The 27,317-nt window shown below is 40.3% G+C and overlaps 1 protein-coding gene across 1 annotated transcript in view; it reads right to left on the minus strand.

Moving 5' to 3' along the window:
• Positions 1-27,317, minus strand: part of ZNF143 (zinc finger protein 143) — a gene marked incomplete in the record, with an annotated part of 337,171 nt that overhangs the window by 253,405 nt on the left and 56,449 nt on the right. The window contains 4 exon segments of the mRNA XM_053720596.1: positions 8,971-9,048; positions 10,727-10,804; positions 11,117-11,209; positions 11,605-11,719. Coding sequence (XP_053576571.1) covers positions 8,971-9,048; positions 10,727-10,804; positions 11,117-11,209; positions 11,605-11,719 — 364 coding nt within the window.

Raw genomic sequence — 27,317 nt, forward strand, 5'->3', positions numbered from 1 at the left:
CTGTAGTGTAGTCAGTCCACGGGACATCCATTACTTATGGGATTATAACTCCTCCCTAACAGGAAGTGCAAGAGGATCACCCAAGCAGAGCTGCTATATAGCTCCTCCCCTCTACGTCATACCCAGTCATTCGACCGAAACCAAACGAGAAAGGAGAAACTATAGGGTGCAGTGGTGACTGGAGTTTTAATTTAAAATTTAGACCTGCCATAAAAAACAGGGCGGGCCGTGGACTGACTACACTACAGGAGAAAGGAATTTATCAGGTAAGCATAAATTTTGTTTTCTCCTGTTAAGTGTAGTCAGTCCACGGGTCATCCATTACTTATGGGATACCAATACCAAAGCTAAAAGTACACGGATGACGGGAGGGACAGGCAGGATCTCTACACGGAAGGAACCACTGCCTGAAGAACCTTTCTCCCAAAAACAGCCTCCGAAGAAGCAAAAGTGTCAAATTTGTAAAATTTGGAAAAGGTGTGAAGTGAAGACCAAGTTGCAGCCTTGCAAATCTGTTCAACAGAGGCCTCATTTTTAAAGGCCCAAGTGGAAGCCACAGCTCTCGTAGAATGAGCTGTAATTCTTTCAGGAGGCTGCTGTCCAGCAGTCTCATAGGCTAAACGTATTATGCTACGAAGCCAGAAAGAGAGAGAGGTAGCAGAAGCTTTTTGACCTCTCCTCTGTCCAGAATAAACGACAAACAGGGAAGAAGTTTGGCGAAAATCTTTAGTTGCCTGTAAATAAAATTTCAGGGCACGGACTACATCCAGATTGTGTAGAAGTCGTTCCTTCTTTGAAGAAGGGTTAGGACACAAAGATGGAACAACAATCTCTTGATTGATATTCCTATTGGTGACTACCTTAGGTAAGAACCCAGGTTTAGTACGCAGAACTACCTTGTCTGAATGAAAAATCAGATAAGGAGAATCACAATGTAAGGCCGATAACTCAGAGACTCTTCGAGCCGAGGAAATAGCCATTAAAAACAGAACTTTCCAAGATAACAGTTTGATATCAATGGAATGAAGGGGTTCAAACGGAACACCCTGTAAAACGTTAAGAACTAAGTTTAAGCTCCATGGCGGAGCAACAGTTTTAAACACAGGCTTAATCCTGGCCAAAGCCTGACAAAAAGCCTGAACGTCTGGAACCTCTGACAGACGTTTGTGTAAAAGGATGGACAGAGCTGAGATCTGTCCCTTTAAGGAACTAGCAGATAAACCCTTTTCTAAACCTTCTTGTAGAAAAGACAATATCCTAGGAATCCTAACCTTACTCCATGAGTAACTCTTGGATTCGCACCAATGTAAGTATTTACGCCATATTTTATGGTAAATTTTCCTGGTAACAGGTTTCCTAGCCTGTATTAAGGTATCAATTACTGACTCCGAAAATCCACGCTTTGATAAAATCAAGCGTTCAATCTCCATGCAGTCAGCTTCAGAGAAATTAGATTTTGATGTTTGAAAGGACCCTGAATCAGAAGGTCCTGTCTCAGAGGCAGAGACCAAGGTGGACAGGATGACATGTCCACTAGATCTGCATACCAGGTCCTGCGTGGCCACGCAGGTGCTATTAGAATCACTGATGCTTTCTCCTGTTTGATCCTGGCAATCAATCGAGGAAGCATCGGGAAGGGTGGAAACACATAAGCCATGTTGAAGGCCCAAGGTGCTGTCAGAGCATCTATCAGAACCGCTCCCGGGTCCCTGGACCTGGACCCGTAACAAAGAAGCTTGGCGTTCTGGCGAGACGCCATGAGATCCAGATCTGGTTTGCCCCAACGCCGAAGTATTTGGGCAAAGACCTCCGGATGAAGTTCCCACTCCCCCGGATGAAAAGTCTGGCGACTTAGAAAATCCGCCTCCCAGTTCTCCACGCCTGGGATGTGGATCGCTGATAGGTGGCAAGAGTGAGACTCTGCCCAGTGAATTATCTTTGAGACTTCCATCATCGCTAGGGAACTCCTTGTCCCTCCCTGATGGTTGATGTAAGCCACAGTCGTGATGTTGTCCGACTGAAACCTGATGAACCTCATAGTTGCTAACTGAGGCCAAGCCAGAAGGGCATTGAAAACTGCTCTTAATTCCAGAATGTTTATGGGAAGGAGACTCTCCTCCTGAGTCCATGATCCCTGAGTCTTCAGGGAATTCCAGACAGCGCCCCAACCTATCAGGCTGGCGTCTGTTGTTACAATCGTCCAATCTGGTCTGCTGAAGGGCATCCCCTTGGACAGATGTGGCCGAGAGAGCCACCATAGCAGAGAATTTCTGATCTCTTGATCCAGATTCAGCATAGGGGACAAATCTGAGTAATCCCCATTCCACTGACTTAGCATGCACAATTGCAGTGGTCTGAGATGCAGGCGTGCAAAGGGTACTATGTCCATTGCCGCTACCATTAAGCCGATTACCTCCATGCATTGAGCCACTGACGGGTGTGGAATGGAATGAAGGACACGGCAAGCATTTAGGAGTTTTGTTAACCTGTCCTCTGTCAGGTAAATTTTCATTTCTACAGAATCTATAAGAGTCCCTAAAAAGGGAACTCTTGTGAGTGGCAAAAGAGAACTCTTTTCTTCGTTCACCTTCCACCCATGTGACCTTAGAAATGCCAGTACTAACTCTGTATGAGACTTGGCAGTTTGGAAACTTGACGCTTGTATCAGAATGTCGTCTAGGTACGGAGCTACCGATATTCCTCGCGGTCTTAGTACCGCCAGAAGAGAACCCAGAACCTTTGTGAAGATTCTTGGAGCAGTAGCTAACCCGAAGGGAAGAGCTACAAACTGGTAATGCCTGTCCAGGAAGGCAAACCTCAGGTACCGGTAATGATCTTTGTGAATCGGTATGTGAAGGTAGGCATCCTTTAAATCCACTGTGGTCATGTACTGACCCTTTTGGATCATGGGTAATATTGTCCGAATAGTTTCCATTTTGAACGATGGAACTCTTAGGAATTTGTTTAGGATCTTTAAATCCAAGATTGGTCTGAAGGTTCCTTCTTTCTTGGGAACCACAGATTTGAGTAAAACCCTTGTCCGTGTTCCGACCGCGGAACCGGGTGGATCACTCCCATTAGTAAAAGATCTTGTACACAGCGTAGAAACGCCTCTTTCTTTATCTGGTTTGTTGACAACCTTGAAAGATGAAATCTCCCTTTTGGGGGAGAAGCTTTGAAGTCCAGAAGATATCCCTGAGATATGATCTCTAACGCCCAGGGATCCTGGACATCTCTTGCCCAAGCCTGGGCGAAGAGAGAAAGTCTGCCCCCCACTAGATCCGCTTCCGGATAGGGGGCCCTTACTTCATGCTGTCTTAGGGGCAGCAGCAGGTTTTCTGGCCTGCTTGCCCTTGTTCCAGGTCTGGTTAGGCTTCCAGCCCTGTCTGTAGCGAGCAACGGTTCCTTCCTGTTTTGGAGCGGAGGAAGTTGATGCTGCTCCTGCCTTGAAGTTACGAAAGGCACGAAAATTAGACTGTCTAGCCCTTGGTTTGGCTCTGTCTTGAGGCAGGGCATGGCCCTTACCTCCAGTAATGTCAGCGATAATTTCTTTCAAACCGGGCCCGAATAGTGTCTGCCCCTTGAAAGGTATGTTAAGCAATTTAGATTTAGAAGTCACATCAGCTGACCATGATTTAAGCCACAGCGCTCTGCGCGCCTGAATGGCGAATCCGGAGTTCTTAGCCGTAAGTTTAGTTAAATGTACTACGGCATCCGAAATAAATGAATTAGCTAGCTTAAGGACTCTAAGCTTGTCTGTAATCTCATCCAGCAAAGCTGAGCTAATGGTCTCTTCCAGAGACTCAAACCAGAATGCCGCCGAAGCCGTGACAGGCGCAATGCATGCAAGGGGTTGCAATATAAAACCTTGTTGAACAAACATTTTCTTAAGGTAACCCTCTAACTTTTTATCCATTGGATCTGAAAAGGCACAGCTATCCTCCACCGGGATAGTGGTACGCTTAGCTAAAGTAGAAACTGCTCCCTCCACCTTAGGGACCGTCTGCCATAAGTCCCGTGTGGTGGCGTCTATTGGAAACATTTTTCTAAATATAGGCGGGGGTGAGAAAGGCACACCGGGTCTATCCCACTCCTTGTTAACAATTTCTGTAAGTCTTTTAGGTATAGGAAAAACGTCAGTACACGTTGGTACCGCAAAATATTTATCCAGCCTACATATTTTTTCTGGGATTGCAACCGTGTTACAATCATTCAGAGCCGCTAACACCTCCCCTAGTAACACACGGAGGTTCTCAAGCTTAAATTTAAAATTTGAAATGTCTGAATCCAGTTTATTTGGATCAGATCCGTCACCCACAGAATTAAGCTCTACGTCTTCATGTTCTGCAAATTGTGACGCAGTATCAGACATGGCCCTAGTATTATCAGCGCACTCTGTTCTCACCCCAGAGTGGTCGCGTTTACCCCTAAGTTCTGGCAATTTAGATAAAACTTCAGTCATAACATTAGCCATGTCTTGCAAAGTGATTTGTAATGGCCGCCCTGATGTACTTGGCGCCACAATATCACGCACCTCCTGAGCGGGAGATGCAGGTACTGACACGTGAGGAAAGTTAGTCGGCATAACTTCCCCCTCGTTGTCTGGTGAATTTTTCTTAACATGTACAGATTGGCTTTTATTTTAAGTAGCATCAATACAATTAGTACATAAATTTCTATTGGGCTCCACATTGGCCTTTGAACATATTGCACAAAGAGATTCCTCTGTGTCAGACATGTTTAAACAAACTAGCGATTAGACTAGCAAGCTTGGAAAATACTTTTCAAATGAATTTACAAGCAATATAAAAACCGTTACTGTGCCTTTAAGAAGCACACAAAAACTGTCACAGTTGAGATAACAATGAACCGGATTAGTTATAGCAACCAAATTTTCACATGAAATGCATTAATTTAGCAAAGGATTGCACCCACTAGCAAATGGATGATTAACCCCTTAATACCAAAAAACGGATAACAAATAAAAATATATACGTTTTTATCACAGTCAAAGCACAGTCTCACAGGTCTGCTGTGAGTGATTACCTCCCTCAAACTAGTTTTGGAGACCCCTGAGCTCTGTAGAGATGTCCTGGATCATGCAGGGAGAACAAGGAAGACTTGTGACTGAATTTCTACTGCGCAGTAAAGCGCCAAAATAGGCCCCTCCCACTCATAATACAACAGTGGGGAAGCTCAGTAAACTGATTTTATTCAACACAAACGACAGCCAAGTGGAAAATAATGCCCATAAAATTTTTCACCCAGTACCTCAGAGAGAAAACGATTAACATGCCAGTAAACGTTTTAAATATAAATATATGAAATGTTATTAAAAAGCCTGTTGCTAGTCGCTATCACTGCAAAAAGGCTATAAGTTATATGTATACAGTATTTTCTTAGTGAAGTGCCATTCCCCAGAAATACTTCAGTGCCAACATACATACATATCAGCCTGATACCAGTTGCTACTACTGCATTTAAGGCTGTACTTACATTATATCGGTATTAGCAGTATTTTCTCAGTCAATTCCATTCCTTAGAAAATAATATACTGCAACATACCTTTTTGCAGGTGAACCCTGCCCGCTGTCCCCTGTTCTGAAGTTACCTCGCCCCTCAGAATGGCCGAGAACAGCAAATGGATCTTAGTTACGTCCGCTAAGATCATACACAAACTCAGGTAGATTCTTCTTCTAATACTGCCTGAGAAAAAAACAACACACTCCGGTGCCGTTTAAAATAACAAACTTTTGATTGAAGAAATAAAAACTAAGTTTAATAACCACAGTCCTCTCACACATCCTATCTATTAGTTAGGTGCAAGAGAATGACTGGGTATGACGTAGAGGGGAGGAGCTATATAGCAGCTCTGCTTGGGTGATCCTCTTGCACTTCCTGTTAGGGAGGAGTTATAATCCCATAAGTAATGGATGACCCGTGGACTGACTACACTTAACAGGAGAAATTAACCCTTTATGCAAGCTAGTAAAAACCTCTGATAACACTAGGATTACTGCTTACCCTTCCCCTAATGGGGACACTGTTAGCCTTTCTGAGTTAACACAGTCTCTGCAGAAAATATGACTGAACATACCTCATTGCTGTATAGCAAGAAACCGTTCCTCACACTGAAGTTTTCCTGTACTTCTCAGCTTCTGTGGGAACAGCAGTGGACCTTAGTTACAAATGCTAAGATCATCATCCTCCTGGCAGAAATCTTCATCTATGCCCTGCCTGAGAGTAAGTAGTACAACACCGGTACCATTTAAAAATAACAAACACTTGATTGAAGATAAAATAAAACTAACAGTTTAACACCTCTTCTCTTTACTCTTCCTGCTTAGAGCCAGCAAAGAGAATGACTGGGGGGTGGAGTTAAGGGGGGAGCTATAGAGACAGCTCTGCTGTGGTGCTCTCTTTGCTACTTCCTGTCAGGAAGGACAATATCCCACAAGTTAGGATGAATCCGTGGACTCGGTACATCATGCAAAAGAAAATGTTTCCTGTTCTCATAAAAATGCACAAAAAGTGCAGAGGAAAGACAACAGGATTTAGTAATCTCTACGTAGTGTGTTAAAGGGACAGTCAAGTTAAAAATGTTCTCCCCTTTACTTTGTTCCCAATGATCCACTTTACCTGATGGAGTGTATTAAATTGTTAACAAGAATATTACTTCTTAGATGTTATGGATACACAGGCATTATATTAATTAATTCTGCCATAGCAGACTGAAAATAAGATTTAAATGTGTGTGGCAACTCCTGAGAAACACAAGCACATTTCCACGATCTGCATGAAGCAGAACACTGTAGACCAGGAATTTAGTGGATAAATCCACATTTTGCCTGGAGGCCTATGACTCTACACTTGAGTAAGATACTCACTGCCTGGCTGAACTCCTGTGACCCCCTGTCCAGACAGATGCCTCAGAGGGGGATAATGGGTATCAGATCAGTAGAGAATCCTCTATCAACCTTTGTGAAACTACTGCCACATTTCAAAGTTCTACCTTCTCCTTGTAGAGGCAAAGCTTTAAAAGGAACATTAAAGTGAATGTAGACTTGAGCATACTCGCTCAAGTCATAGGATATTATTTAAAAAATGAGTGAGACTTTCATTCATGAAATGGTTAATTTATCCTGATCTTCTTAGATTTTTACATTTTAATGCCAGAACGATGAGCGCCGTTCCTCCTCCCACCATAGTCCTCAGTTGATTGACAGACGACTTATCTGCAATCCACTAATCATTGCCCCCCCCACCCCCCCCACCCCACCCCGGGGCGTTCAGCCCCTTTGCACAAACGTCACGGCCCAGGGGGGTGAACAACGATTAGTGGATTTCAGATGAGTCATCTGTCAATCAACTGAGGACTATGGCGGGCGGAGGAACGTCGCTTATTGTTCTGGCATTAAAATGTAAAAATCTAAGAAGATCAGGATAAATTAACCATTTCATGAATGAAAGTCTCACTCATTTTTTACATTATATCCTATGACTTGAGATAGTACGCTGAAGTTTACATTCACTTAAAATATAGTAGAATTGCATAATGAAAACACAATTCAATAACAAGACAAATTTCAGAATGTATTTTAGTTTGTCTCCCCCCTGTATTATGTTACAGCCGTCAGACAATCACAGACTCATATACACTGAACTTTTGCACATACTCCGTAAGAGCTCGTGCATAAGAAAGTGTGCATATAAAAATACTGTGTACAATTTAATAACAGAAGTGAATTTGGAAAGTCTCATAAAACTACATGCTCCATCTGAATCCTGAAAATTTAAATTTTGACTTTATAGCTTTATTTTCAGAGCTAAATTACTTGAAAGGAAGTCAAAATAAATAATGAAATATATTGCAAAGTTCCTTCATTATGGATAACAAACATTGTATATTAAATCTCACGTTGTTTACTGTCCCTTTAACTGAGGCGGTGGGGTGGGCATGCTGGTTGGGAAAGAGCAACACTTTGTAAATTTTAGGCATTGCCTACTCCTGCTGGGTAGAGACTTGTATCCCACAAGTGATGGATCGTGGACTCTCACCATCTTAAAAGGGACATTGTACACTATATATTTATTTGCATAAATGTTTTGTAAATTATCCATTTATATAGCCAATCTGGTTGTGTTTTTATAAAAATGTATAGTCTTGCTTATTTTTGAAGAACATTGTGCTGATTTTCAGACTGCTAACCAAGCGCCGCAGTGTCAGATGTATACACACGTTTACAGAGTCCTGCTGGTTTCCTGTTTATGTTATCTGTCTTTTCATATGTAGGTAAGGGGGGAGGTGGGGAGTGTCTGTTCTTTTTGTTTACCCAGCCCCTTTCAGTGGGTGTCCCAGACTACCTCATCAACATTGCTAAACTGGAAGCTTCTAAGTTTTTAAAAGGTTTCATACTCTATTTTTAAATCAGCATCTGTGCATATTCTTCTTTATAGAAGTGTCTATTACATGCAGATATATAGTATATACTGTCCCTTTAAGAAATAAATTGTGCTTTTGCACATCCAACATCTTTTTAAATACCCTTTTCTTTAATACACACAGAGATAGTAAGCATACATTTCTTCCTGTGCTTTAAAGGGACATGAAACCAAAAATGTTTTCTCTTTCATGATTTAGATATAGCATGCAATTTTAAACAATTTTCTAATTTACTTCTATTATCTAATTTGCTTCATTATCTTGATAACCTTTGTTTAAAATCATATCTAAATAGGCTCAGTAGCTGCTGTTTGGTGGCTGCACATAGATGCCTTGTGTGATTGGCTCACCCATGTGCATTGCTATTTCTTCAACAAATGATATCTGAAGAATGAAGCAAATTAAACCATAGAAGTAAATTAGAATGTTTTTTAAAACTGTATTCTCGATCTGAATCATGAAAGAAAGATTTTGGGATTCATGTCCCTTTAAGAGGATCAGTAGTGTAGAAAAGAGAAATGCATTACCTTTTGTAGAGTGATGGATATATGCTGTGGTTCCATCTTCCAGCTGCACAGTTTGACCATCCTCCAGCCGTAGGCTATCTGCGAAAAACATAATGCATTCTAGTAGTCTTATTTCATATCATTTGGCTACAAAAGGATCTACAGGCTGCTCACACACTGTCATCTTCCAAAGAACTCAGATATATATTTCATATTAATAGACAGGGGATTGTCCAGAACATGTCCAGAGAGTCTTGTAGAGCGAGGCAGAGTTTCACAAGGTGGGAGCCAGTCTGGAGAAGTCCTATAAATGGGAATGTGAGGAGGTAACAAGAGTGAAGGAGAGTAGGAGGTCGTGAGCAGAGCGAAGGCAATGGGAGGGAAAGTATCTGGAGACAAGGTCTGAGATATAGGGGGGAGCAGTGCCGTTGAGGGCTTTTATGTCAGAGTGAGAATGTTGTGTTTAATCCTGGAGGCAAGAGGAAGCCAGTGAAGGGATTGACAGAGAGGTGTGGCAGATGAAGAGCGACGTGTAAGGAAGATGAGCCTGGCAAAGGCATTCATTATGGATTGTAAAGGAGCTAGACAGCAGCTAGGGAGACCAGAGAAGATGGAGTTGCAGTAATCAAGGCGGGACAGGATGAGAGTGGATTAAAATCTTAGTTGTGTCTTGTGTAAAGAAATGTCTAATTTTAGAGATGTTTTTAAGGTGTTTTTAAAGTGGAAGCGACAGGATTTTGCCAAGGACTGAATGGGAGGAGAGAAAGAAAGATCTAAGTCAAATGTGACCCCAAGACATCGGGCATGTGGGGTAGGGGTAATAATGGAGTTGTCGACAGTTATAAAGAGATTAGGGGGTGGAGACTTTAGAAGAAGGAGGGAAAACAATTATTTATTTAATTTATCTTCCTACTTTAAATGAACATTGTAGTGTAAAAATGATGTGGTCTCATCTGTCAACCCGTCATTTTTGCACTACTCACTGTTTAACTCTGTGTGTTTAACCCTTGCAAAGATTTACCTTTCAACAAGGGATACAAAGAAAACAAAGAGAATTTGATAAAAGAAGTGCATTGGAAAGTTGTTTCAAATGGCATGTTCTATCTGAATCATGAAAGTTTAATTTTAGCTTTACTACCCCTTTGAACTCAGCAAATCACTAAGTTCTACATTGCACCCTCCTTATCCATTAGTGCAGTGTCATAACAACATTAATGCTTTATAGAGATATACACTGCTGCATCTTCAATACTATTAAAACCTTTTTAATGAACCAAAATCATTCTGCAGGGAATACAATATTAAAAAGAAAAACATGCCCTACACACACAATTTAATTTGTATAGTTATAAAATATAATCTGTCTTTTTATTTTTGGAATACGACTGAGTTGAATTTGAACTTGATATGCTAACTGACACGATTATGAATAGTAAAGAAGATGTCTAGTGTTAAAAGCAAAAGCTCAGTTTTTCACAAATTCTTGGATGGTAAGAAGCTGTCTAAGGAAATAATTTGGAACGAAAGTCAGTGATGTGATTCAGTAGGGAGTGGGACAGTTTAGTAAATGAAGACCAGATTTGTATACTGTTGGCATTGAGATAGTTTTAGCACATACACAAGATGATTGGTTTACTACATAAGGAAGTTTATACATTGAGAAGAGCACAGTGTGTAAGTCTTTGTGCCCCTCAACAGACAGTAGAGAGGCATATAAGTCGCTTTCTTACACTTTATCAAGAAGATTGAGTGATATATTACATTGTTATGTTCTTACCACTTTTAGTAAGATGCTGAACATAGGCAGCAGAGCCATCTTCCAGCTGAATTACTTGACCTTCAATTAATTTACTATCTATGGAAAGACAGAAGTTGACAAAATTATACCAAACTTAGTAGCAACTTTTGGCATATAAACATTATAAAAATAAGTAGTTATCAACCTACAGACATTTGACATTAATTTCTATGATTTACTGAACCTTGTTTAAATCTATGCATCATTCATCCCAATAGCTTCAAGTAATAAATGCTAATGACTCTTTGAAACTCGAAAGTAGACAATGTCTATAATAAAAAATAAATGATAAAAAAACTGCCTAAAAGTAATGAAATCTAGTGACTACAGTGGAAAAAACAACATATAAAAGCTTCTAGAGTGACATACCTTTTCCATTATGCTGAATATATGCTGTGGAACCATCGGAAAGAGTCACGGCCTGTAAACTCATCGCTTCTATAGTGTCCATGCTCTCACCATCTATGTAAATCATAACATTTATTGTTGATATAATACTAGGCACTGGTTGTAGTGATATAAATATACATTATAGCTAGTAAGATCATTTTAGTTTGATAGATATATCATTTATTATTTATTTTTAAGAAGTATTTGTTCCGTGCTTAGCAAGACATCTTTTTTATGCTTGTGGCGGCACCACCCTTACCAACCAATGGATCCACAAATATCATTTGTACACAAAATATTTATAATTGTTATAGTTTTAGTATATTTTTATATAAAAAGTATATTTAGCTACGGGCTTCCTATAGCTAAGTTTCAACATTGTTTTACACACATTTTCCACCATTACCATTTTGAAATACTTGTTAATATTAAAATGATATATTTTTAACGAATGTATACAATATTACCTGCAACAGCTTCTGTTAGACACAATGTCACATGTTGGGCTTCTCCGCCTCCTCCTGAAAACTCAGCCATTCCTTGGGAATCCCGATTAATCTGTGCTAATAACATGTTTGTATACTGGAAGGAAAACAAGACAGCTAAATAAATAGTCAGCAAAAAGTATCCATGCAGCACCCAATAACAGATCTCAACAGTAATCTCAAGTTAACAAAAAATAGCAGTACTATTATTAAGGGACTGTACTATACAATTTGTTTCCCTTAAAAGGGATATGAAACCAAAACATGTATCTGATTCAAACAGATCATATGATTTTATAAAGGTTTCCAATTTACTTCATTTCCATATTTTTTATTTAAGAGACACCTAGGTATGTGTATGGAGCACTGCATGCCAGGAAATAGTGCTGCCATCTAGTGTTCTTGCAAAACTGCTTCCATATAGTACTACAGGCACGTGCACGCTCCTGATCTTAGGTTCCTGCTTTTCAGCAAAAGATACCAAGAGAACACAGACAATTTGATAATAGGAGTAAATTAGAAAGTTGTTTGAAAATGCAAGCTGTATCTGATTACTGAAAGAAAACAAATGGGTTTCATATCTCTTTAAAGTGTTTCCAATTACTTGTACCATCTGCAGAGCATTAAATGTATGGGAAAATGTTCCTTTATGCTTATAGTTGTATATGAAATAGCTTATTTTGCTTATACGAATCCACAACCCATTTGAATAGGATTAATTTGCATGGAAAGCATATAACGTTATCATCTTTCTCTCTATGCACACACAGGTATAACATAAATACATAATTCATTAAAAGTTGCATTTTCAGTTGGGGAAACCACTTGAAGTATTTGTTGTGTTGAGCTATTCCAATTGCTTTTGTTTTATTTGTTCATTGCAAACAGCTGAAAGTCTGTACATTTTGACAATAAACCTGATTTGCAATGGGGGTTGAATAATTTCAGTTGGTTGCGTATATATACACACACACACACACACATATATATACATATATATATATATATATATATATATATATATATATATATATATATATATACATACATATATATATATATATATACATACACACACACATTATTACAATCTAAGACAGGAAAACATTTAATGTTGTTCAGTAAGCAGCAGTCCAGATATAGAAAGCAAATGGCACATTTTAATATAGATTTTAAAAAGACACCGAGACTTTAAGACTCAATTTAATCTCTCAATGGAATATGAAATCAGAAAGTAACAAAACATAGAACCGTAGCGTAAAGTACTGTAAAGCTATATCAAAAAACATTTGATGAATTATATTTACAAAAGTTGAAGGACCAGAAACAGTTTTATTTTCCAAAATCTATATACACACACACACTTTATATATATATATATATATATATATATATATATATATATATACATACATACATACACACACACACAGTATCCCACAAAAGTGAGTACACTCCTCACATTTTTGTAAATATTTTATTATATCCTTTCATGTGACGGCACTGAAGAAATTACACTTTGCTACAATGTAAAGTAGTGAGTGTACAGCCTGTATAACAGGGTAAATTTGCTGTCCCCTCAAAATAACTCAACGCACAGCCATTAATGTCTAAACCGTTGGCAACAAAAGTGAGTACACCCCTAAGTGAAAAAGTCCAAATTGGGCCCAAAAGTGTCAATATTTTGTGTGGCCACCATCAGTGTTCCCTCTAAGGACAGTTTTGTGTGCAGCCCAGCAGTGAAACTGTTAAAAAGAGAACCATACTTTGCCATCTGCATTGTGTAGTGTTTGCTAATTACAGGGTGTGGTTACCTAATTAACTGTTTCACTGTGGGCCGCACACAAAACTGGCCTTAGAGGGAACACTGGCCACCATTATTTTCCAGCACTGTCTTAACCCTCTTGGGCATGGAGTTCACCAGAGCTTCACAGGTTGCCACTGGAGTCCTCTTCCACTCCTCCATGACGACATCACAGAGCTGGTGGATGTTAGAGACCTTGCACTCCCCCACCTTCCGTTTGAGGACGCCCCACAGATTCTCAATAGAGTTTAGGTCTGGAGGCATGCTTGGCAAGTCCATCACCTTTACCCTCAGCTTCTTTAGCAAGGCAGTGGTTGTCTTGGAGGTGTGTTTGGGGTCATTATCATGTTGGAATACTGCCCTGCGGCCCAGTCTCCGAAGGGAGGGGATCTTTCTCTGCTTTAGCATGTCACTACTACTAGAGAAAGGCCTTGAGGAGGCCAAAATGCGTTGACCACAGCTGGTAAGCATTATTTCATCTCTACACACTATTTGTACCATCTACACTATCTTTTGTTTTTTACCTTTTCAGGACACTGACTAGTATAAAAACATAATTTATGCTTACCTGATAAATTTATTTCTCTTGTAGTGTATCCAGTCCACGGATCATCCATTACTTATGGAATATATTCTCCTTCCCAACAGGAAGCTGCAAGGGTCCACCCACAGCAAAGCTGCTATATAGCTCCTCCCCTAACTGCCATATTCAGTCATTCGACCGAAAACATGCAGAGAAAGGAAAAACCATAGGGTGCAGTGGTGATTGTAGTTCAAATGAAAAAATTACCTGCCTTAAAGTGACAGGGCGGGCCGTGGACTGGATACACTACAAGAGAAATAAATTTATCAGGTAAGCATAAATTATGTTTTCTCTTATTAAGTGTATCCAGTCCACGGATCATCCATTACTTATGGAATACCAATACCAAAGCTAAAGTACACAGATGATGGGAGGGACAAGGCAGGTACTTAAACGGAAGTTACCACTGCCTGTAAAAAACCCTTTCTCCCAAAAATAGCCTCCGAAGAAGCAAGGTATCAAATTTGTTAAATTTGAAAAGTATGAAGCGCAGACCAAGACTCCGTCTTGTAAATCTGTTCAACAGAAGCCACATTTAAAAAAGGCCCAAGTGAAAACCACAGCTCTAGTAGAATGAGCTGTAATCCCTTCAGGAGGCTGCTGTCCAGCAGTCTCATAAGCTAAATGAATTATGCTTTTTAACCAAAAAGACAGAGAGGCTGCTGAAGTCTTTTGACCTCTCCTCTGTCCAGAATAGACAACAAACAAGGTGAACGTTTGATGAAAACTGTAGTAGCTTGTAAGTAAAACTTTAAAGCACAAACCACGTCCAATATTGTGTAATAGACGTTCCTTCTTTGAGGAAGGATTAGGATACAAGCATGGAACAACTATCTCTTGAGTGATGTACTTGTTAGATACCACCTTAGGAAAAAACCCAGGTTGGTACGCAGGACTACCTTATCCGTACGAAGGACCAGATAAGGAGAATCACATTGTAACACAGATAACTTGGAGACTCTACGAGTCGAGGAATTAGCTACCCAAAAGGAACTTTCCAAGATAAAGATTGATATCTATGGAACAAAAAAGGTTCAAACGGAACTTCTTGAAGAACCTTAAGAATCAGGTTTAAGCTCCATGGCGGAGCAACAGTTTTAAACACAGGCTTGGATCTAACCAAAGCCTGACCAAATGCCTGAACGTCTAGAATACCTGCCAGACGCTTGTGCAAAAAAATAGACAGAGTAAAAATCTGTCCCCTTTTAAGGAATTAGCTGACAACCCTTTTCTCAAAAACATCTTGGAGAAAAGATAATATCCTGGGAATCCAGACTTTACTCCATGAGTAACCCTTGGATTCATAACAATCAGATATTTACACCATATCTATGTTCAATTTTCCTAGAGACAGGCTTTCATGTCTGTATTAAGGTATCAATGACTGACTCGGAGAAGCAATGCTTTGATAACATCAAGCGTTCAGTCTCCAGGCAGTCCATCTCAGATTGATTCTATTTAGATGGTTGAAAGGACCCTGAGGTAGAGGGACCTGTCTCAGAAGCAGAGACCGTGATGGAAAGGATGACATGTCCACCAGATCTGCATACCAGGTCCTGCGTGGCTACGCAGGCGCTGTCAAAAACACCAAAGCCCTCTCCTGCTTGGTCTTGACCTCCGGAGGAAATCCCACTCCCCCGGAAGAAAAGTCTGACGACTTAGAAAATCCACCTCCCAGTTCTCAACACCTGGGATATGGATAGCTGATAGACAAGAGTGAGTCTCTGTCCAGTGAATTATTGTAAGACTTCTAACATCGCTAGGGAACTTCTGTTCCCCCTTGATGGCTGATGTAAGCCACAGTCGTGTATATTGTCCGACTGAGTATAATGTACCTCAGAGTTGCTAACTGAGGCCAAGTCTGAAGAGCATGGAATATCACTCCCAGTTCCAGAATATTTATTAGAAGGAGGGTCTCCTCCTAAGTCCACTATCCCTGAGCCTTCAGGGAGTTCCAGACTGCATCCCAACCTAAAAGGCTGGCATCTATTGTAACAATTGTCCCATCTGACCTGCGGAAGGTCATACCCTTGGACAGATGGACCCGACATAGTCACCAGAGAAGAGAATCTCTGGTCTCTTGGTCCAGGTTTAACAGGGGGACAAATCTGTGTAATCCCAGTTCCTCTGACTGAGCATGCATAGTTGCAGCGGTCTGAAATGTAGACGTGCAAACGGTACTATGTCCCTTGCCGCTACCATTAAGCCGATTTCATTCATGTACTGAGCCACCGAAGGGCACGGATGGGATGAAAAAAAAAAAAAAAAAAAAAACACGGCAGAAATTTAGAAACTTTGACAACCTGGACTCCGTCAGGTAAATTTTCATTTCTACAGAATCTATCAGAGTCCCTAGGAGGGAAACCCTTGAGATTGGGGATAGAGAACTCTTTCCTTGTTCACTTTCCACCCATGTGATCTCAGAAATGCCAGTACTACGTCCGTATGAGACTGGGCAATTTGGATGTTTGACGCCTGTATCAGGATGTCGTCTAAATAAGGGGCCACTTCTATGCCCCGCGGTCTAAGGACCGCCAAAGCGACCCCAGAACCTCCATAAAGATTCTTGGGGCTGTAGATATCCCAAAGGAAAGAGCTACAAACTGGTAATGCCTGTCTAGAAAGGCAAACCTGAAAAACAATGGTGATCTTTATGCATCACAATGTGAGGATAAGCATCCTTCAAATCCATTGTAGTCCTCTATTGACTCTCCTGGATCATAGTTAAGATGGTACGAATAGTTTCCATCTTAAATGACGGAATTCTGAGGAATTTGTTTAAGATCTTTAGATCCAAAATAGGTCTGAAGGTTCCCTCTCCTTGGGAACCACAAACAGATTTGAGTAAAAACTCTGTCCCTGTTCCTCTCTTGGAACTGGATGGATCTCGTACACAATGTAAGAATGCCTCCTTCTTTATCTGGTTTGCAGATAATTGTGAAAGGCGAAATCTCCCCTTTTTTTGGGGGGGAATCTTTGAAATCCAGAAGATATCTCTGGGATATAAATTCCAATGCCTAGGGATCCTGGGCATCTCTTGCCCACGCCTGGGCGAAGAATGAAAGTCTGCCCCCTATAGGATCCGTTACCGGATAGGGGTCCGTTCCTTCATGCTGCCTTAGAGGCAGCAGCAGGCTCCTTGGCCTGCTTATCTTTGTTCCAGGTCCGATTGTCTCCAGACCGCCTTGGACTGAGCAAAAATTCCCTCTTGTTTTGCCTTAGAGGAAGAGGATTCCACACCTGCCCTGAAGTTTTTAAAAGGTACGAAAATTAGACTTTTTTTTTTTTTTTTTTTTTTTTGCCCTTGATTTAGACCTATCCTGAGGAAGGGCATGACCTTTTCCTCCAGTGATATAAGCAATAATCTCCTTCAAACCAGGCCCGAATAGGGTCTGCCCCTTGAAGGGAAGTTAAGTAGCTTATTTATTAAAGTCACGACAGCTGACCATGATATAAGCCATAGCGCTCTGCGCGCCAGTATAGTAAAAAACAGAATTCTTAGCCGTTAGTCTAGTCAAATGAACAAGGAATCAGAAAACAAAGGAATTGGCTAGCATAAGCTTGTCAAATATATTCATCCAATGGAGTCGCTTAACTGTAAAGCCTCATCAAGAGACTCAACCCAGAACGCAGCAGCAGTGACAGAAGCAATGTATGCAAGGGGCTGCAGGATAAAACCCTGTTGAATAAACATTTTTTATCCATTGGATCTAAAAAGCACAACTGTCCTCGTCAGAGGTAGTGGTACGCTTAGCTAGAGTAGAAACTCTTCTCTCCACCTTAGGAACTGTCTGCCAGAAGTCCCGTGTGGTGGTAACTATTAGAAAACATTCTTCTAAAAAATAGGAGGGGAAGAGAACGGCACACCTGGTCTATCCCATTCCTTATTAAAAAAATTTTAGTAAACCTCTTTAGGTATTGGAAAAACATCAGTACACACCGGCACTGCATATTATTTATCCAGTCTACACAATTTCTCTGGCCCTGCGATTGTACACATTCATTCAGAACAGCCAAAGCCTCCCTGAGCAACAAGTGGAGGTTCTCAAGCATAAATTTTAAATGTAGAAATATCAGAATCAGGTTAAATCATCTTCCCTGAGTCAAAAAAAAAAAAATCACCCACAGACTAAGCATATTGTGAGGTAGTATCATACATGGTTCTTAAAGCGTCTGTATGCTCTGTATCTACCCCCAGAGCTAACTGCTTTCCTTTAATTTCAGGTAGTCTGACTAATACTGCTGCCAGAATATTATTCACCACCTTTGCCATGTCTTGTAAAATAAACGCCATGGGCGCCCTTGATGTACTTGGCGCCATTTGAGCGTGAGTCCCTGAAGCGGGAGTCGAAGGGTCTGACACGTGGGGAGAGTTAGTCGGCATAACTTTCCCCTCGACAGAATCCCCTGGTAAAAGAAACGCTATGGGTGCCCTTGATGTACTTGGCGCCATTTGCGTGTGAGTCCCTAAAGCGGGAGTCAAAAGGTCTGACACGTGGGGAGAGTTAGACGGCATAACTACCCCCACGACAGAATCCTCTGGTGATAATGTTTTTAAAGACAAAAAATGATCTTTATTGTTTAACATGAAATCAGTACATCTGGTACACATTCTAAGATGGGGTTCCACCATGGCTTTAAAACATAATGAACACAGAGCTTCCTCTATGTCAGACATGTTAGAACAGACTAATAATGAGACTAGTAAGCTTGGAAAACACTTTAAATCAAGTTAACAAGCAAATATATAAAACGTTACTGTGCCTTTAAGAGAAACAAATTTTGTCAAAATTTGAAAAACAGTGAAAAAAAGGCAGTAAAACAAACGAAATTTTTACAGTACATGTAATAAGGTAACAGAGCATTGCACCCACTTGCAAATGGATGATTAACCCCTTAATGCAAAAAAAAGATAAAAAAAAAAAATAAAAAAAATGACAGACGTTTTTAAAAACAGACACAACAAACTGCCACAGCCAACAGTGGGAAGCTTCAGTTAACTGTTTCTATGCAAAATTTAAGCCAGCCATGTGGAAAAAACTTAGGCCCCAATAAGTTTTATCACCAAACATATGTTAAAAAACGATTAAACATGCCAGCAAACGTTTTAAAACACATTTTTACAAGAGTATGTATCTCTATTAATAAGCCTGATACCAGTCGCTATCGCTGCATTTAAGGCTTTACTTACATTACTTCGGTATCAGCAGTATTTTCTTAGTCAATTCCATTCCTAGAAAAATATTTTACTGCACATACCTTATCTGCAGGAAAACCTGCACGCCATTCCCCCTCTGAAGTACCTCACTCCTCAGAATGTGTGAGAACAGCAAATGGATCTTAGTTACGTCTGCTAAGATCATAGAAAAACGCAGGCAGATTCTTCTTCCAAATACTGCCTGAGATAAACAGCACACTCCGGTGCCATTTAAAAATAACAAACTTTTGATTGAAGAATAAACTAAGTAGAAAGCACCACAGACTCTCACAACCTCCTATCTATGTTGAGGCTTGCAAGAGAATGACTGAATATGGCAGTTAGGGGAGGAGCTATATAGCAGCTTTGCTGTGGGTGGACTCTTGCAGCTTCCTGTTGGGAAGGAGAATATATTCCATAAGTAATGGATGATCCGTGGACTGGATACACTTAACAAGAGAAACAAAGATATCAAATTGGCATTTTTTCCAATCCCAAGGGTTCTCACCACCAGGAATAGGAATCACAGTTCACCCAGTGGGAGACACCTAAAGACCGTCGGTTGGATTCTCACCACCAGGAATCACAAAAGAGCTCCACCATCAGGAAAATAAGGTTGTTTTAAAATATTGACAAACTTTCCACACACTATTTTTATTCACCCAGACTAAGTGCAGGCCACTAGTCTATTGGATTACAATTACTGACTTTGTGCTCTTTTTTCACCTATTTTTTACATACTGCATTGTCCACCATTTTTGTTTTCATTGCAGCACCATTTCCCATCCTCGTCTCAAATTTTGAATATTTGCGATTTTGTTGTGTTCCACAATGTTATCACATATTTTTTCACACTGATTGACCAAACCTAAAGGCATTCAACACCAATTCTTCCCCATATCATTTACACTTTAGGGGTGCTCACATAGCATAACTTCACACTATCATCACAATTTTGAAGCTAATACTCGCAAGTAATCCAGCACAGGTCTCCTTTCCACAAATTGAAGTCTCATCCTTCACTACTGTAGATCTAATGTTTGTAGTGTTTTAACAGATTTTTTTCATTGTTTAATTTGTGTGATTGTGGATCCACATTTTATTGTATTTAAACTGTATTTGAATTTACCACTGTTATGATACCAATCCATTTGTGAATTAATAGGTTTGTAATTAAACTTGCTTTTAATATTTCATCATCTCCTGCGACACCTAGCCCACCTGAGGCGCTTTGAACAGAATATATTCTTTATTACCTCTCTTTAGGCTAGCTAGTGAGCCTTTGTTCAGAGCTATAGGTGTGTCCTGTCTTTTGGCCCTATATCTTACCAACACACATAGTAACTTATGATCCCGTGGACTCACCGTGTCATAAGAAAGAAAAATACATCTGCATATTATTCTTAGGCTAATCTTTGTTTTCAATATGCCATTATATCAAGCATTTATATAGTGTTTAACAACTATGTTTTATAGCACTAAAATTCATAATACTAAAAAATCAGAGCCAAAACTTTCTCATAGCTGGTCGAGTTGGCAACTTATTGACTATAAAATAGATTAAACTGCAGGGAGATAGCTGATGATTTCTGGCTGTAAACATATTTCTTAATTTCATTGACTCATCAGATGAGAATAAAAATGTAAATTGAAAAGTTATTTGAAATTGTATGTTCTATTTGAATCATGAAAAACAATTTTGGGTTTCATGTCCCTTTAACTCTACAGTTAGGGACTCTTCTTGTGACAATGATTTTAAAAAAATGTTCTAGAAAAAAATATTGGTACATAAAATGTAAAGAATGATTTAGATATATATCAGAGCGCCAACCGTAGAAGGCAGGGTCTAAGTACACCAAAAATTACTTCACAAATGTATTTCAGTGTATTTGTTACAACACCATTAAAATAATAATAAACGGTAAATTTCCCAACAATGTGTGTGTGTCTTGTTATACAATGAGACCAGTATTAATGGAGCCCGATATTGTACTTAAACAGCACTGAACAAACAATTTATTAAAAAAAGACAAACAATTGGTTAAAAAATCACAATCCTTAGGATCTTCAGAATCTTAAAAACAAATCTCTGTTTGGAGGTTAAAAACAATCTTAATGTCCCTCATGGATCCATGTTAACAGTCTAATAATGATTCCAACCATTCATTGGAGCTGATACATTCAATATTGGAGCTTTTTAACACAAATAACTGCCTTTAGGCAGATTTAAAGCTTCTAATGGTCTGTAAAAAACTCCTTAAATCAAAGCACTAGGTGGGATAATCAGTATACCACAAACAATACCTTTTACAGGTTAAGTGGATGGGGAACAGAGTGTGGTAATTTCTCAATAGCACCTTACACTCATAATCAATCCGGATTAACTGAATGAAATCACCCTAAAACCAGATCCTAGATCCTTGTGCAGCGAAATGGAACACAAATCAACAAATGTTAAAAACTTGTGATATTCTGGTGTCTCCTAAAAATCAATCCTCAAGTGTCTCCTAAAAAAATAATACTCAAGTGTCTCCTAAAGAACAAAGACATGTGATATAGTGAAAAAATATAGAAAAAATGTGAAAAAATATATATTGGTGATCGATCCTCAATTCAGTGCTAATCCATAAAAATAAAAAATATAATAAAATATATAAAACCAATAGACCTGTAAAGTGTCAGACTGATCCAATTCAGGATGAGTCGGTGCGGTGTGAAAGTCAAAGAGTTTAGATTTGAAAAATGTTAAGTTCTAAGTATCCTCACGGTCCTATGTGTGCAAGACAACCCTGGGTCCCTTTGCCCTCAAGCGTGCAGTCCCTCAGCCTTCTCAAGCCTTTGTCCCTCTGCTTGCTAGCTCACGGTCCGTCTGCCGAAAAAATATATGATAGTGTAGATTGCTACAAATAAGTGAATAATATGAAATAAACCTTACCAGCCAACGCGTTTCGGTCGAATAACGACCTTTCTCAAGACTGGTTTTCTCTATCTGACAGGGGATTTAAATACCCTGTTACTTGTGACCTTTCCATGATACCGGAAATGCTTCTTTAAAACCTCCGTGTCTTTTAATATTGTGTTTTACTCTAATTCTCCTATAGTCATACAGTTCCTACTATAGGAGTCAATATGGTCCCGGTGTTACTTATAACTCCATACCATTATATCAAATAGTCATTTTACGGCTATTTGCTAACCCGGTTTTTGTCCATTCCCATTGGTTATTCTATGTCATTTCTCTAATTGGCTACCTTTAGGGGTGTGCGACGAATGGGTTTCCTTATTGGATGCTTTCATAAGGTGTGTGTGCTAATACTTCCCTATGATTGGTCTATGTTCAAACTTCATTATGGTTTGTTCTGATGTCGCTATAGGGGAGATCCGACCTTTATTTATCTGTGCTAGCTGTTTTTCTTAGTTTCCGTGAGATCTCTACAGTGCATGTATACTACATCCTGGGATATCTGACCCTTGTCAGTAGCTGCCCAATTTAATCCCTTTTCTTTAGGTCTTTGGGGTTGATTTACGTCACTTCTAGATTATACTGGCACTAGGGGTTTCTCCAAACCATTTTTTAACATAAAATGTATGCTTCGGTTTCGTCTGATTGTGTGATTGTCACTACAGAGAGAAGTCTTTTTGGTTTACCAAAAATACATGAATTAATAATGGTTAACATTTTTATTCTTCTAATTGGTTGTAGTATATTTAAAAATCAGCAAAACTACACTTAAAAAAAAAGAAAAAGAAAAAGCTGCATAGGCTATATAAATGGATCATCTACAAAACATTTAAGCAAAGAAAAATCTAGTGTATAAAACAAGTTGGGATAAAGACAAAATATAATAATATGTACTTTAATTACTTGACCTCGCAATTAATCCTTTCTTCAAAGTTTCCGAATTGTAAAGCTCTAACTCCCCCCACATTTCCTTCTATGGCTGTATTAATATCTATCTTTGCTTTGGTAGAATGCAGTCTTGCATACTCATCTGCTGGAGCATGCCTAGAAGCAAATAAGCTGCTGTGAACTCAGTTGAAAATATACAATGTCTGTGTTTCGGATGCTAAACACTGATAAGGGGGGGTGGATCAGACTACTCCCGACAGCATGGCTATGTAAGTAATTTTGCTTTTTTTAAAAAAATTATTTCAAAATACTTTCCAGCAATTTTTTAACTATTTTTTTTTTTTTTACAAACTATTTTTACTTAATTAGCCCTTTTAGGATATACACAAATCTCAACATGTGTTATGGCACTTTAAAAACAGTTGAAGCATATAACCATTCTGTTCTTAGCTAAACAGAAACATCAGGGCTCTGATAAAACATAATTTATGCTTACCTGATAAATTCCTTTCTTCTGTTGTGTGATCAGTCCACGGGTCATCATTACTTCTGGGATATTATCTGCTCCCCTACAGGAAGTGCAAGAGGATTCACCCAGCAGAGTTGCTATATAGCTCCTCCCCTCTACGTCACCTCCAGTCATTCGACCAAAGACCAACGAGAAAGGAGAAGCCAAGGGTGTAGTGGTGACTGAATTATAATTTAAAAAATATTTACCTGCCTTAAAAAACAGGGCGGGCCGTGGACTGATCACACAACAGAAGAAAGGAATTTATCAGGTAAGCATAAATTATGTTTTCTTCTGTTATGTGTGATCAGTCCACGGGTCATCATTACTTCTGGGATACCAATACCAAAGCAAAAGTACACGGATGACGGGAGGGATAGGCAGGCTCATTATACAGAAGGAACCACTGCCTGAAGAACCTTTCTCCCAAAAATAGCCTCCGAAGAAGCAAAAGTGTCAAATTTGTAAAATTTGGAAAAAGTATGAAGCGAAGACCAAGTTGCAGCCTTGCAAATCTGTTCAACAGAGGCCTCATTCTTAAAGGCCCAAGTGGAAGCCACAGCTCTAGTGGAATGAGCTGTAATTCTTTCAGGAGGCTGCTGTCCAGCAGTCTCATAGGCTAAACGTATTATGCTACGAAGCCAAAAAGAGAGAGAGGTAGCAGAAGCTTTTTGACCTCTCCTCTGTCCAGAATAAACGACAAACAGGGAAGAAGTTTGGCGAAAATCTTTAGTTGCCTGTAAATAAAATTTAAGGGCACGAACTACATCCAGATTGTGTAGAAGACGTTCCTTCTTTGAAGAAGGATTTGGACACAAGGATGGAACAACAATCTCTTGATTGATATTCCTGTTAGAAACAACCTTAGGTAAGAACCCAGGTTTAGTACGCAGAACTACCTTGTCTGAGTGAAAGATCAGATAAGGAGAATCACAATGTAGGGCTGATAACTCAGAGACTCTTCGAGCCGAGGAAATAGCCATTAAAAATAGAACTTTCCAAGATAACAATTTTATATCAATGGAATGAAGGGGTTCAAACGGAACACCCTGTAAAACGTTAAGAACTAAGTTTAAACTCCATGGCGGAGCAACAGTTTTAAACACAGGCTTGATCCTAGCTAAAGCCTGACAAAAGGCCTGGATGTCTGAATTTTCTGACAGACGCCTGTGTAACAAGATGGACAGAGCTGAGATCTGTCCCTTTAATGAGCTAGCCGATAAACCCTTTTCTAAACCTTCTTGTAGAAAAGACAATATCCTAGGAATCCTAACCTTACTCCAGGAGTAATCTTTGGATTCACACCAGTATAGGTATTTACGCCATATTTTATGGTAAATCTTTCTGGTAACAGGCTTCCTAGCCTGTATCAGGGTATCAATAACCGACTCAGAAAAACCACGTTTTGATAAAATCAAGCGTTCAATTTCCAAGCAGTCAGCTTCAGAGAATTTAGACTTTGATGTTTGAATGGACCCTGAATCAGAAGGTCCTGTCTTAGAGGTAGAGACCAAGGCGGACAGGATGACATGTCCACTAGATCTGCATACCAGGTCCTGCGCGGCCATGCAGGCGCTATTAGAATCACTGATGCTCTCTCCTGTTTGATTTTGGCAATCAATCGAGGAAGCAGCGGGAAGGGTGGAAACACATAAGCCATCCTGAAGTTCCAAGGTGCTGTCAAAGCATCTATCAGAACCGCTCCCGGATCCCTGGATCTGGATCCGTAGCGAGGAAGTTTGGCGTTCTGACGAGACGCCATGAGATCTATCTCTGGTTTGCCCCAACGTCGAAGTATTTGGGCAAAGACCTCCGGATGAAGTTCCCACTCCCCCGGATGAAGAGTCTGGCGACTCAAGAAATCCGCCTCCCAGTTCTCCACTCCCGGGATGTGGATTGCTGACAGGTGGCAAGAGTGAGACTCTGCCCAGCGAATTATCTTTGATACTTCTATCATTGCTAGGGAGCTTCTTGTCCCTCCCTGATGGTTGATGTAAGCTACAGTCGTGATGTTGTCCGACTGAAACCTGATGAACCCCCGAGTCTTTAACTGGGGCCAAGCTAGAAGGGCATTGAGAACTGCTCTCAATTCCAGAATGTTTATTGGCAGGAGACTTTCCTCCTGACTCCATTGTCCCTGAGCCTTCAGAGAATTCCAGACAGCGCCCCAACCTAGAAGGCTGGCGTCTGTTGTTACGATTGTCCAGTCCGGCCTGCTGAACGGCATCCCCCTGGACAGATGTGGCCGAGAAAGCCACCATAGAAGAGAGTTTCTGGTCTCTTGATCCAGATTCAGAGTGGGGGACAAATCTGAGTAATCCCCATTCCACTGACTCAGCATGCACAATTGCAGCGGTCTGAGATGTAGGCGTGCAAAGGGTACTATGTCCATTGCTGCTACCATTAAGCCGATCACCTCCATGCATTGAGCTACTGACGGGAGTTGAATGGAATGAAGGACACGGCATACATTTAGAAGCTTTGTTAATCTGTCTTCTGTCAGATAAATCTTCATTTCTACAGAATCTATAAGAGTCCCCAAGAATGGAACTCTTGTGAGAGGCAAGAGAGAACTCTTCTTTTCGTTCACTTTCCATCCATGCGACCTTAGAAATGCCAGAACTAACTCTGTATGAGACTTGGCAGTTTGAAAGCTTGAAGCTTGTATCAGAATGTCGTCTAGGTACGGAGCTACCGAAATTCCTCGCGGTCTCAGAACCGCTAGAAGGGCACCCAGAACCTTTGTGAAGATTCTTGGAGCCGTAGCCAATCCGAATGGAAGGGCTACAAACTGGTAATGCCTGTCTAAAAAGGCAAACCTTAGATACCGGTAATGATCTTTGTGAATCGGTATGTGAAGGCAAGCATCCTTTAAATCCACTGTGGTCATGTATTGACCCTTTTGGATCATGGGTAAGATTGTCCGAATAGTTTCCATTTTGAACGATGGAACTCTTAGGAATTTGTTTAGGATCTTTAAATCCAAGATTGGCCTGAAAGTTCCCTCTTTTTTGGGAACCACAAACAGGTTTGAGTAAAACCCTTGTCCTTGTTCCGACCGCGGAACCGGATGGATCACTCCCATTAATAATAGATCTTGTACACAGCGTAGAAACGCGTCTTTCTTTATTTGGTTTGTTGACAACCTTGACAGATGAAATCTCCCTCTTGGGGGAGATAATTTGAAGTCTAGAAGGTATCCCTGAGATATGATCTCTAGCGCCCAGGGATCCTGGACATCTCTTGCCCAAGCCTGGGCGAAGAGAGAGAGTCTGCCCCCCACTAGATCCGGTCCCGGATCGGGGGCCCTCGGTTCATGCTGTCTTAGGGGCAGCAGCAGGTTTTCTGGCCTGCTTGCCCTTATTCCAGGACTGGTTAGGTTTCCAGCCTTGTCTGTAACGAGCAACAGCTCCTTCCTGTTTTGGTGCAGTGGAAGTTGATGCTGCACCTGCTTTGAAATTCCGAAAGGGACGAAAATTAGACTGTCTAGCCTTAGCTTTGGCTTTGTCTTGAGGTAGAGCGTGGCCCTTACCTCCTGTAATGTCAGCGATAATTTCTTTCAAACCGGGCCCAAATAAAGTTTGCCCCTTGAAAGGTATATTAAGTAATTTGGACTTAGAAGTTACATCAGCCGACCAGGATTTTAGCCACAGCGCCCTACGTGCCTGAATGGCGAATCCTGAATTCTTAGCCGTAAGTTTGGTTAAATGTACTACGGCCTCCGAAATGAATGAATTAGCTAGTTTAAGGACT

This window comes from Bombina bombina, chromosome 7, assembly GCF_027579735.1.
Source record: "Bombina bombina isolate aBomBom1 chromosome 7, aBomBom1.pri, whole genome shotgun sequence".
In the NCBI taxonomy this organism is placed as follows: Eukaryota; Metazoa; Chordata; class Amphibia; order Anura; family Bombinatoridae; genus Bombina; species Bombina bombina.